At 46.6% G+C, this 13,666-nt stretch overlaps 1 protein-coding gene across 17 annotated transcripts in view; it reads left to right on the forward strand.

The window, feature by feature from the left end:
- ARMC9 (armadillo repeat containing 9) overlaps positions 1-13,666 on the forward strand; it is a 185,285-nt gene that overhangs the window by 155,887 nt on the left and 15,732 nt on the right. For 16 of the 17 annotated variants that reach the window (XR_014080884.1, XM_081585635.1, XM_081585627.1 and 13 more), the window contains 2 exons: positions 3,351-3,466; positions 8,952-9,088. Coding sequence is in view for 15 of the 17 variants with exons in the window: in XM_081585635.1 (XP_081441761.1) it covers positions 3,351-3,466; positions 8,952-9,088 (253 nt within the window). In the remaining 2 variants the exon portion in view is untranslated. Of the gene's footprint in view, positions 1-3,350; positions 3,467-8,951; positions 9,089-12,452; positions 12,530-13,666 lie in introns of all 17 variants that reach the window. The other variant, XR_014080885.1, reaches the window with a different exon arrangement.

Below are 13,666 nucleotides of genomic sequence, written 5' to 3' on the forward strand. Positions count from 1 at the left end.
TGAACAGGAAACAAGCCCTCTGGGCTCCTCTGAGATACCCAGCACCTAAGGCCATCATTCTGGGCCCTCGTACCAACCCTCTTCACCAGGAACCCTTCCTCAGGCCTTGTGACGACACACTGGGCGATTCTACCCACAGGCTGACTCAGTTTCCTCATCCAGAGCATGGGTGTGTGCATGCTAAGTCACTTCAGTCGTGTCTGACTCTTTTCGACCCTACGGACTGTAGCCCACCAGGCTCTTCTGTCCATGGGATTCTCCAGGCAAGAATACTGGAGTGGGTTGCCATGCCCTCCTCCAGGGGATCTTCCCAACACAGGGATGGAACTTGCATCTCTTATGTCTCCTGCATTGGCGGGCGGGGTCTTTACCAGTAATGCCACCTGGGAAGCCCCTTCCTCATCCACTGAAGAGGACAAATACCACCCACCTTAGGTGATTTCTTAGGCCTGTGAAATTTTAGGGAGATAGTGTGATGGGGTGGGGGTGGTTTCCAAAGGCTGAAACACGAGTGTGTGCTGTGTTCTCTCTCCTGAGGAAGGAGTTGGAAGGGTGACCTGGGAAGGACAGTGGAGCAGGGAGGAGGCATGGGGTGAGCGACCCACACACTCGCCATCTCCCTCTTCCAGCGCTTAAGCCCGAGCCTTCCTCTCCTAGCTCCTGTGGAAGGACCCAGGTGTCCAACTGGCATAAGGGAGGGGGAAAGAGAAGGCCCAGGGGATCCTAAGGTACCACTGAATATCGGACTTAAGAAACCTGCCCTGATGACAAGGACAGCGGGTCAGAAGGGAAACGGGAGGAGCAGCAGACAGAGGAGGGCAGTGTTAGTGATGGCAGGTAGGATAGCCTTCTTTTGCATATTTCACAGGACAAGGGACATGAAGCTGCACTAGTTCTTACTTGGGAAGCTTATGGCCCATCGTTTCCTCCACAAGGGTGGAGGCCTCCACCTCCTCTCCCCTGCCTTTCTCCCCTTCCCCCTCCCCCCCACCACCACCCTGCCCTGCCCACCCCTCCAGCTGCCGGCTGTCCCCACAGCACAGCTGAGACCTGGTGATTCCCTCCCACTGGAAACTGGCCCTTTTTTCTTCTTCCTACCTCAAATATAAAAAAATATAAAGAAAGCTGAGCGCCGAAGAATTGATGCTTTCGAACTGTGGTGTTGAAGAAGACTCTTCAGAGTCCCTTGGAGAACAAGGAGATCCAACCAGTCTGTCCTAAAGGAAATCAGTCCCGAGTGTTCATTGGAAGGACTGATGCTGAAGCTGAAACTCCAATACTTTGGCCACTTGATGCAAAGAACTGACTCATTTGAAAAGACCCTGATGCTGGGAAAGATTGAAGGTGGGAAGAGAAGGGGACGACAGAGGATGAGATGGTTGGATGGCATCACTGACTCAATGGACATGAGTTTGAGTAAACTCTGGGAGTTGGTGATGGACAGGGAGGCCTGGCATGCTACGGTTCATGCATTCGCAGAGAGTTGGACACCACTGAGTGACTGAACTGAACTGAACTGAACCTCAAATACTAGATAAACCCAAATAACTTTCAAGCAAAAATCAAGAAATCAAAGATGTAATTCCCATTCATTTATTTTCTGATTTTTAAAAAATAATTATTTGTTTCTCTGCCTGCACTGGGTCTTAGTTGTAGCACATGGGATCTTAAGTTGTGGCATGTGAACTCCTATTTGCGTCATGTGGGATCTAGTTCCCTGACCGGGAATCGAACCCAGACCCTCTGCATTAGAAGCATGCAGTCTTAGCCACTGGACTACCAGGGAAGTCCTTCTGATTTTTTTCTTTTTTTACTTTTTATTTGTAAATAATTGTAGATTCACAGGAAGTTGAAAAAATAGTAGAGACGTGCCAGACACCCTTCACCCAGCATCCCCAGGGGTAACAGTAGCATGGTCGATGTTAGCACAATCCACAGACTTCAGATTTCACCAAAAATTGATTTCTTTTTTAAACAAACTTTCTTAATTATTAACATAACTATGTTACAGAAAACAGAAAAAAAATTATTCTTGGTTCACTGTCCTATGTGGCCGCTATAAGCGTTAGTGTTCCTTTCCTTCCAGTCTTTTTGTGTACTTTTAGCATAATGGAAAGCATCACTTATGTACCATGTTATAGCCTGACTTACAATGTTTTAAATAAACATTTTTCTTCATAACCTAGTGTTTATCCTTGTAAATGGCCATATTATATTTCAAATGAATATGCTATATTTTCCTTCATTGCTCCCCTATTACTAGACAGATTGTTCCAGTTTTACTCTACAGTGACTTTGTAACAAACAGCTTTATGTAACATCTTCCATATTTTGGAGTCTTCCTCTAGGGGCTTTCTTGGTGGCTCAGACAGTAAAGAATCTGCCTGCAATGCAGAAGCCCCAGGTTCGATCCCTGGGTCCAGAAAATCCCCTGGAGAAGGGAATGGCAACCCACTCCAGTATTCTTGCCTGGAGAATCCCATGGAGAGAGGAGCCTGGCAGGCTACAGTCCGTGAGATCACAAAGAGTCGGATACAACTGAGTAACTAACACTCTAGGGTTTAACACCCAAGGGTATGAACATTTCAGTGACTCTTGATATAAAATGCCAAATTACTTTCCAAAAGCACTGTCTCTAATTTCCATGCCACTGACATCTTAAACTGTTGCCAGAAGTGGATGGGGTCGTTTCTTTAATTGTCATTCATTTAATAATTTAAGAAGGATATGGGTTTTTGTAAATTGTAGTTTCTAGTTACTTGTAAAGTTGATGATTTTTTTCTTCTCTTGACTGGTGATACTTTTTATTTTGTGACTTGGCTATTCGAAATCTTTGCCCTATTATCTGTATGGTGTTTTACTTAACTGATTTATAAGAGTTCTTTATCTAATGAAAATCTTAACCTTTAATCTGTTAACTATGCTGCAAATATTTCTTCCCAGTTCATTGTTTTACCTGTTAATTTGGTTTATCATTCAAATACTGTATATATGGAAATGTTAATTTTTTATGAAACCAAATCTGTCCATCTTTTTTTTTCCCTTCTCACTTTCAAAAGTCAGTATACTCCAGAGATGCGATAAGTTACTATATTCAACTCTTTTCTTCCCCTTTTTCCATGGTTTGATTTTTTTTTGATTTATACTGCTAGATGGTATAACATGCAAGCTAAAAGGATTTTTCCTGAAATTTTCTGTTTATCTGAATAATCTGTGTCGTGACTCTTCCTCAATTATTGCAAAGTCTCTTATTCCTATAGATGAATGTATTAAATACAGTGAGTTAGAATGTGTGGTCTGCTGTCAGCCAGATGACCTCTCCAGCCCTGTTTCCTCTTTGCTTCCACCAGATCATGACCAACACGGGGAAGGCGAGGCGGAGGGGGGCGGCTGGCGTGCAATGGGGTGGCCCAGAGCCCCTGCGCCGGCCTGTCACCCCCGGCGGACACAGGAGCGGGTACCCAGCGTAAGTCCGGGCTGAAGGAGGCGGGGATTTATTTTCCTAAGCTTTGTTTTGATGAACTGCAGTGAAAGATGTACGTATTTAAGAAGTCAAAATAAAATGTTCATACTGTAAACATTTCTCTCTTTATTATTCATCTTTGGGGGATTTTTTGAAAGAACAGAGGTCAAGTCTCCCTCTTCCCCCCAACATTTCTCAGGGTCTCCAAGGCACTTTCAGCCTTTATCTAGGAGAAGCCTGGTGTTGACCAGTGTTGATTCTGAAGGAAAGGACCGGAAAGGGGGAGGGTGTCTACCCAACGAGGACTCTCAGTCTTTTCTGCAGCCTCTCACCGCACCACAGGCCCTTTGTTGGAAAAGAGTGTCACAGATTAAGATGCCACCAGCCCTTTTTTCTAGATGACTTTTTAGAAGAAATATATGCAGTTTTGGCTGCCAAGCCTTTATTCATTCTTCATAGCCTTGCTCCAACCCTGTTTATATAAACAAATCTAGTCTGGTTACCCAAAGCCTCTGGTCTCCCTGGGAACCTGAAGACCAGACCCCTGTGGACTCTTGGGGAGCACCAGGCCAGGCAGTCCAGCTTGGGCCTCTTCGGAGGTCTGGGTGACCTCTTTGCCTGTCTAGAGAGAACACTGGAGTGAAACAGGTGCACATAAAGGGGATTATGGAGAGCAGGCAAAAACCTACATTTGTTCATACAACAATTATTGGCTATAAAACATTTCAAACGAATATAACATATTTTGCTTCATTATCCCCTATAGCTGAGCAGTTTGCTTGTTTTCAGTTTTGCTTTATAGTCATTTGTAACAAACAACCAGGCACCTGGGCTATAGCAGCAGACAGAACGCAGAAGCACCTGCCCTGTTAGATCTGGGTGCATGGATGCTAAGGGACGCCAGAAACCCTGCACCCAGACCTGGTGGAGTTTGACTGCCCATCCGGGACCTGACCTGTGAATATTTCAGGGCCCATGCTGTGGATCAGTGCTAAGATCTGTTACCATGTGCTTCATATTTCAGGGTTTTTATTTTTCATTATTAATGTCTAAACTAATATGCCTTTTTCTCTTTAACCTACAACCAATATTTTTTAACCTACAGATAATTTGAAAGAATTATTAACAATAAAGAGCTTCCAGCTGTTAGCATTCTGCAATAATTGTGCTGTCTTGCTTACTCACTCTCTTGCTCTCGTTCTGTGCATAAAATATAATTTACACAAAAACACATTTTTTTTTGCTGAACTGTTGAAAGCAGGTGGCATAGTTTCAGCCCACATCTCCAAAGAATAAGAATATCCTTTTATTTAACCACATGAAAGTGAAAGTCAATCAGTCATGCCTGATTCTTGGTGACCCCATGGACTATACAGTCCATGGAATTCTCCAGGCCAGAATATTGGAGTGGGTAGCCATTCCCTTCTCCAGGAGATCTTCCCAACTCATGAATCAAACCAGGGTCTCCTGTGTTGCAGGTGGATTCTTTACCAGCTGAGCTACCAGGGAAGCCCATAATTTTTAACCATATAATCACACCCTAAAAAGTTAATGTTGATTTAAAAATATGAGCATATAAATATTCCCTAGTTGTCCCCCAAATGTCATTTATGTCTAAGAAGTTTTGTACTCGACCCTTTGATACAGACCATAGCCAAGTATCAGCTACGAGTAGATCCAGTTTATAAATATAATATCTTTTTGAATGGAAAAAGTAAGAGGAACTAATAAAATTCATCTTGTTTGAGATGGGAAAGAGGACACTGAAATATCATTTAAAAAATCTTTTTTAAGTTACTAAAACCTCGGCTTTACAGAGAGGCAACAATAACTTATGCATATTTAATCAGGAAGGAGGGCAAAGATAATCTAATAAATACAGATCCAACCAGTGGGCACAGTGAATTGGGTCAAATGTTCTACCTTACGGAGAGGAAAAAGAGGACATTTTTCCATGCCCGGGGAGCACACATGGCATTCCCCTGATTTGTGGAAGTGTTCCCTGCAAGGAATGAGAGCCCTTCATTTTCCTGAAATTCCCCAACCAGGAGTTGAACCTGTGCCCCCTGCATTGGAAGGGTGGAGTCCTAACCACTGGACCGCCAGGGAAGTCCCTATACCTTCCGATTCTAACGAGTCCATTGCCCCATAACCAACTCCATCCATCAGGCCAGTTTAACAAACATTTATAACACTTCTGTGTACCAGTTGCCCAGTTCAGTTCAGTTGCTCAGTTGTGTCCAACTCTTTTTGACCCCATAGACTGCAGTACGCCTGGCTTCCCTGTCCATCACCAGCTCCAAGAGCTTACTCAAACTCAGGTCCATTGAGTCAGTGATGCCATCCAACCATCTCATCCTCTGTCTTCCCCTTCTCTTCCCGCCTTCAATCTTTCCCAGCATCAGGGTCTTTTCAAATGAGTCAGTTCTTCACATCAGGTGGCCAAAGTATTGGAGTTTCAGCTTCAGCATCAGTCCTTTGAATGGATATTTAGGACTGATTTCCTTTAGGAAAGTTGCTAAAGGTGCAAAAATAAACAATGTGGTCCCTGCCCTCAGGGGCACACAGACCAAGCTGCCTAGTAGGGGAGAGAGACAGTAGGTGATGGCAGAGCGTAAGGGCTCCCCTCAGGCAGCACAAAGGTAAGACTCAGGATCTTCAGATCACCTCTTTAAAAAGATTACATGAGTCTCCACTCCCAACCAGTGTCCTCTGATAACCTAATGATGCCAGATGTGTAGATAAAGCAAGAATCTTAGTGACAATATGCATTACACTCATTCCAGACACTAGTACTTTTGCAGTCAGTAATCTCATTCCTAGGGTTTTACACTGAGATAATCATATATATACATAGACATGCACACAGCAGGACTTACTGAAAAATCATCTAAATGCCCAAAGCAGGAGGCTGGTTAAATTATTATCCACACAAAATGTATTGAAAATAACATTTTAGAAGAATATTTAATGCATGGGAAGAGCCTCACAAGACACTACTAAGTGAAAAAACAAATTATGAAATAGTGTGGTTCTGACCTGCTGGCTAAATATGGCAATCCTAAGTTTTGAGTGTGGTTTTTTGTGTTGTTTTTTTTAGGCGTATATTTGCTCTTCTAAAAGAAGATACCAAATAAAAGAAGATATGTTAATAAGAGTTGTGTCTAAGTATTGGGAGGACAGGGCAATCTGTTTTCTATATATTTTCCTGATTTCTCGTGATAAATGCTGGTTTTAAAATCAAGAAAAGAAAGGTTGAAAATAACGACTACAGTCGCCCCTGTGCAATTCAGGACTCTCCATCACCCTGCATCTGACTGTGCCTCCCGGCTCCTCCCCAAGGCCTGTCCCCAAGCTCCGTGTCTCCTGGGCTCCCTTACCTTTTGGCCCTCTGCCTACTTCCCTGGGCTATCCTCCTCTCTTTGAAGCCCACATGGTCTGGCGGTGACTTCCTCAAGTTAATGCTGCCACAGCCACGCCCACGACCTCCCAGATCCTGCTGACCACCCTCCTGGGAGCTCTCGAACTTCTTCCCCGTGGCCGCTGTGTGCTGGCCCCCCAATTCTCCACCCACTTCCTCCTAAAACACTGTGTTGTGCTGGCCCCGTCCTGTGTTAAGGTCCCCATCCCGTCCTGCTGGTCCTCTGGTTTCCATTACACGCTGCTGACAGCCAAACCTCCCACTCCAGCCCACCCTTGCCCCCAGTGCTATGTGTGTCCCGACAGCACCCCCAGATCAGTACCTCCCAGATCAACACGCCTGTCTTCTGAGCCCCCTGCTTCAGGGAGTGGAGTTAATACTCCCAGACACGGAGCCAGGATCCCACCCCAGGGTGCCCAGCCACCCCCTCTCCTGGCTCTGGCCCCTCCTCTCTGCCCTTCTGAGCCAGCTCCTTCCCCCCAGCCTGGACAGAGCCTCCAGACCATTCTGCCGGCAACAGTCAGCCCTCCAGGACCATAGACACAGGGATCCTTATAGCACATCATCATGGAATCTCATTTCTGCGTCTTCTATTTCCTTTAGTGCGTGCACGCTCAGTTGCTCCATCATATCTGACTCTTTGTGACTCCATGGACTGTAGCCCACCAGGCTCCTCCGTCCATGGGATTTCCCAGGAAAGAATACTAGAACAGGTAGCCATTTCCTCCTCCAGGGAATCTTCCTGACCCAGAGACTGAACCTGTGTTCCTGTATTACCAGGCAGTTTCTTTACCTCTGAACCACCTGGGAACCCCTATTTCAGGACCAAATCTACTCAAACCCTGGCTGATTGGGTCCTTCTTAATTGACACTCTCCAATCTCCACCCTCAAAGTCACATGCTCCCCAGGACACTATGTACCTTTCGGCCTGCATTTTTTGGGTGCCCTAAATCTCTCTGTAACAAAGCAGTATAAATATATGCTTTCTTTTTGCTTCCTCTTGCTTCATCTTACTTCGTGGTGCTACCTCTGCTGGGAAATGTTCCCTCTTTGGCCCCCTGGCAAACCCCAGCCCAGAGATCAGAACCGACTGAGTCACACACACACACACCGAAACACACATACACTGAAATACACACCAATACACACATACACTGATACATAACACTACATATACACATGTACACACACATACATATACACAGGTGCATACACACACACATACATATACACAGAAATACATACACACACACACACACACACACACACACACACACAAGCTTGTCTGCCCTGCAGGGCAGTTAGGTGTCTGCTTATCTTTGCTGCTGGAACTGACATTCAAGAACAGCTGTTTCATGGGGTACCACTCTGGGCAGAGCGGGGACAGGCCTGCCATGCTATGTCCCCACCAAGCCCTTGCTGCGAGTAAGTGGCTCGTGTTTCCTTGTAGAAAGGAAGTGAGTACCATGCTGCTGTGTGCACACTGCAGAACCCTCCTGGGATCTGCTGTGAAGGTACCCTGCCTCTCTCTGATGTGCTTGCCCAGGCCACCATCTCTCGCAGGCGCCCAGTGCACGTCTGCTGGGTGGACCAGTCTCCACCAACCCAGGTGGCAGTGTTAGACACGACACAAACCATTAGATAGTGTTCCAGAGAACAAGCTCTTCCCCACTCCTGTGCCTAGTAACTCTTGTTGTCAGGGCTATGACACATCCCATCTTTTCTGACTGATTTCCTCCCTGCACTGATCTGCTTCATCCTTGCAGGAAAGCCCAGAAGATGGATACTTTAATTAAATTGTTTGGTTGAAACGTTATGTTCTCCTGTCACCCAAAGCCAAAACATCCAACTCTGTGTTAGAAAAATAATAGCCATGTTTAAAATGTAGAAGAGTGAAGCTAGGGGCACTTCCTATTTCTTAAAGACATCCAATATCTGCTAATACTAGCTTAACAAAAGGCACTCAGGTGCTTCCACTTCCTGTATTTGTTTGTGATGTTATGCAGTAGTCAGCAGTCAGATATCTCCTGTCTGTATTGATTGTTGCTTTTCTTTTTTTCCTCCAGGCTGGAAGATCATCCCAGTTCTCCCCAGATGGCCCAGCATGCCAGAAATGGCTGCCTCCCGTCCCTGCCAAACACCCACGCTCCAGTCTGCAGGGGGGGCAAACCTGCAGCTCCTGAGCCTTGCCCTTCCTTTTCATGTAAGAAAACTGGCAGCATACGGGGGGGTGGGGGCGGGCAGCTCCAGAACTGGGGGCAGCTCTGAGACTAGGGGGCAGCTCTGAGACTGGTGATGCCTAGGATCTTATGAAACTGCAGCAGTTCCAAACCCTGGAAGACCTCAGCCTCACACCTGCTCTTGAGAAGCCCTTTGATCTCAACCATTACCCCATGTCACAGAGGCTCATAGGCTTGTAACCTCACAGCCAGACCTGACCAAGGGCTTTTCCTCCAGACTCCCTTCTCTCAGAGCACTGTGTCCAGTGCTCACCTCTGCAAGCTATTTGAGCAAGATTTCTGACTGGGGAAGCCACGTTTATATGTGAGATTTTGAAGTAGAACTCTCCGAACAATATAGATCTTTGACCAAAACTCTGGTGCCCCAAACTCTATTGCTGAGGTGGTCAGCCACATGGTAGAAGGCTGAAATGAGGTAGAAATGTGCGGCCAGGAGCAAAGCTACTGTGAGATCCAAACACATTTTTAAAAATAATTTTATCCATATATTTTTGGCTGTGCTGGGTCTTCCTTCCTGAAAAACCTTCCACAGGTTTTTCTCTAGTTGCGGCGAGTAGAGGCTACTCTCTGGTTGCAGTGCACAGGCTTCTCGTTGGAGTGGCTTCTCTTGTTGCAGAGCATGGGCTCTAGTGAGTGCAGTTTTCAGTAGATGCAGCACATGGGCTCAGTAGTTGCGGCTCCCCAGCTCTAGTGTGCTTAGTCGAGCAGTTGTGTCCAACTCTTTGAGACCCCAAGTAGCCTGCCAGGCTCTTCTGTCCATGAGGATTGCCCAGACAAGAATACCAGATTGGGTTGCCATGCCCTCCTCTAAGGGATCTTCCCAACCCAGGGATCGAACCCAGGTCTCCCGCAGTGCAGGCGGATTCCTTACCATCTGAGCCACCAGGGCTCCAGAGCACAGGCTTAACAGTTGTGGCGCACAGGCTTAGATTCTCAGGGTCATGTGGGATCTTCCCGGATGAGAGATCGACCCGTGTCTCCTGCATTGGCAGGCGGATTCTTTACCACTGAGCCACCAGGGAAGCTCTCCAGGCACATTTTGAAGCTTCTAGTTGAGCTCACCAGAGACTGATGGGAAATAAAAGTATTTTTTAGATGCTAGAAAAAATATATATACTTTGAATTAGAAATGTACAAAGTTTTTTTTTTTTAATTTTCAAGAGGAAATTAAAAGGATATGAACAGATCAGATGAGACTCCAATTTCTCCATTCAAATAGGAAAAACAGCAAGAGGAGCAGGTCAGATTCCAGTATGAGAAACATCTGTGAGTTTTTATAATCTGCTCAGAATTGGATTCAAATACTTCTGATCCCTGATTCAGAGCAGTAGACCTGTCACAGAGTCGGAAGAAAGCCAGGCTGCTTGGTTACCCGGGAAAAGGGTCTCTTGATTACAGCAGTTTTAGAGGGTTGTTTGTTTTTTTTTTTTTTTGCCAGCTTTGATCATTTGTTATTTTACATGTGTTTTGCTAGAGCTACAAACATTAATATGCCTTCTTTAAAAGGTGGTTAGCTCAGTCATTTACCTAGAGATTTCTGCTGCCAGGGTGGAGGTTTTAGGTGGTCTAATGATTTTTGCCAATTTGACCTAATGAGTTAATGATTTCAGATCCTATAGGCCTGGCCTTCCCAGGTGGCGCAGAGGTAAAGAACCCGCCTGCCAAGGCAGGAGACACAGGAGATGCAGGTTCAATCCCTGGGTCAGGAAGATGCCCTGGAATAAGAAATAGGAAATGGAATAGGAAATAATCGCTCCAGTATTCTTGCCTGGAAAATTCCATGGGCAGAGGAGCCTGGTGGGCTATAGTCCATGGGATCGCAAAGATTCGGACATAGCTGAGCACACACCCAGCCCCATGCCTTCTCTCTTCCTCAGGCCAGCACCCTTACTTAGTTCTCCTTCAAAATCCTTTTATAGGACAAAAGTTCTCCCCTTAAAGAAGCCAAGTGTCCAGCTTATTGGCTTTCCCGGGGTCATTTATTTATTTAAAAATTTTTTTTAACTTTTTATTTTGTATTGGGATGGGGCTCCCCAGGTGGCACAGTGGTAAAGAATCAGCCTGCCAGTGCAGGAGACACAGGAGATGCAGGTTCCATCCCTGAGTCAGGAAGATCCCCTGGAGGAGGAAATGGCAACCCACTCAAGTATTCTTGCCTGGAAAATCCCATGGACAAGGGAGCCTGGCGGGCTACAGCTCATGAAGTCACAGAGAGCTTAGCAACTGAGCACGCATAGCCAATTAACAAACGATGTTGTGATAGTTTCAGGGAAACAGCGAGGGGACTCAGCCATACATATACATGTGTCCATTCTCCCCCCAACTCCTCTCCCATCCAGGCTGCCACATAACATTGAGCAGAGTTCCATGTGCTGTACAGTAAGTAGGTCCTTGTTGGTTATCCAGTTTAATTATATCAGTGTATACATGACCATCCCAAACTCCGTTACTATCCCTTCCCCCTGATCCTTCTCCCCTCCTGGGGTCATTTAATGAGAGTGGATTCCATTTCTGGTGTAGATTTCTATTCTTCCTTCCTTTCCCAGCACAACCACCCCAGGCCCTCGCCTCCTCCGTGGACCAGTGTGAGCTTTCCATCCAATCTGGTCACCGCCTTCTCTTCCTCTTTTCACTCAGCCTCCTTGAGGGAATGGGTGCAGACCAGCTTCAGCCAACATGCTCAAATGCTGTGTTGAGGCTAGTTCTGAGGCTGCATCTGGGCTCGGCTGACCAAGCACCACGGTCGAGGGAAGAAGGGGACAGCAGTGTGTGACAGGACCCTCCTGATCCTCGCTGTCCCGTTTTGTTTCTTCCCCGCGAGAACTGATCTGACTTCCTCTTGGCCCTTCCGCCCATCCAGTCCTGCTCCTCCAGCCCTTTCTCCCCAGTCTCTGCGCCTGCTCACCTTGTCCGCCGCCCCCCTCCAGCCCGTTCTGGCCTCGCCCGGCCACCAACCCCCCAACAGGTCCCTTCACACATGACCTTCACCCCTGCTGGGAATTAACGCCCCACCCAAGATCCGTGGGGTCCCAGCACCCTGGCCTGAATGTCGGGTTTGTTCAGGATGCCCCTCTTCACAGCTGTGCCTTCCATCAGCACTAAGGCAGGATTCAGAATGAGGAGGCCATGGGATCCTTACATGGCTCCATCAGTTCTGTGTGGGGCCAGAAATTATATTATTTTTAAGCAAAGGACTCAGCCCCACAGAGCCAAAAGGAAATAGCTCCCAAGGGAAAAAAAGAAAAGAAAAGCCAAGAATGTGACTTAGAATCTTGCATGATATTGGCCTGAGGAAAGTTATTCTCATTTCCTTCCCCATCCACCTAGGCTGGGATATCAAAATCACATGTCCTGTCAGTGGACCCTGAAGGAAAATGCCAGCCCTGTTTGAAATGGATGAAGAGGTAGAGAAACAGTGGTTCGTCCCAGGAAGCTTCAAGTGCACGCACACAGCTGCTCTCTTCCTCCCAGCTCCCAGCTCTTTCAATGGAGACTTTTGGGGGGAGGGGTGGCGTCGGGGTCCATAGGGGTTGCTCTGAAAGTCTGCAGTGTGGCCTAAGCAGAGGGAGCAGGTGAGGCGGGAGGGGTGGCTGAACTGAGAAGACCTGAGAAGGTCTCCCAAGAGCTCAGCTCAGTTCCTCCTCCCTCCTGCCCAGGGGGCTTTGGCACCTGTCCCCCACCACCATCTTCCTGGGAAAGCTCCTGATCCTAGAGGGCTGCCTACCCCTGGGCACCATCTTGGAACACCGTTGACTCTCATGGGGTTTTCCATGTGTAGCCCAGCACTTGTATGTGGTTCCAGTCAACCATTATTTCATACACCCAAGTCTGGTCTCCTGAGTGTTATTATAAGCCCAGTCAGCAGAGAGCACAGACAAGCAGGCCAGTTGTCCACTGAAGAGCAGCTCAGAGAAGGCTGAAATCCTAGTTCCAGTCACAGTTCTGGGTGGAGACTGTCCAGTGAGTGAGTGAGTGAAAGAGTTGTGTCCAACTCTTTGCAACCCCATGGACTCTACAGTCCTTGGAATTCTCCAGGCCAGAATACTGGAGTGGGTAGCCTTTCCCTTCTACGGGGGATCTTCCCAACCCAGGGATCGAACCAGGGTCTCCTGCATTGCAGGCAGATTCTTTACCAACCAAGCTATCAGAGAAGCCCAGAGACTGTCCAGTGTGGACTGTAAATAAAGCCACCCATGGGTTCCGTACCAGAAACAGAGTCCTTGTTTGGGTCAAAAGAGTTATCTGGAAGTCAGAGCTGTGCCCCTTTGCCATGGGTTTGAGGAAACCTGCAGGGAGGATTCTTTTTATTTTTAAATCAAAGTATAGTTTATTTAAAATGCTGTGTTAATTTCTACTCTTACAGCAAAGTGATTCGGTTATACATGTATATACATTCTTTTTTCCTATTCTTTTCCATTATGGTTTCTCACAGGATGTTGAATATAGTTCCCTATGCTGTATAGTAGGACCTTGTTGTTTATCCGTCCTATCTATAATAGTTTACATCTGCTAATCCCAAGCTCCCAGTTCACCGCTCCCCA

This window comes from Giraffa tippelskirchi, chromosome 3 (assembly GCF_054371585.1).
Source record: "Giraffa tippelskirchi isolate mGirTip1 chromosome 3, T2T-mGirTip1v1.2.pri, whole genome shotgun sequence".
Lineage (NCBI taxonomy): Eukaryota > Metazoa > Chordata > Mammalia > Artiodactyla > Giraffidae > Giraffa > Giraffa tippelskirchi.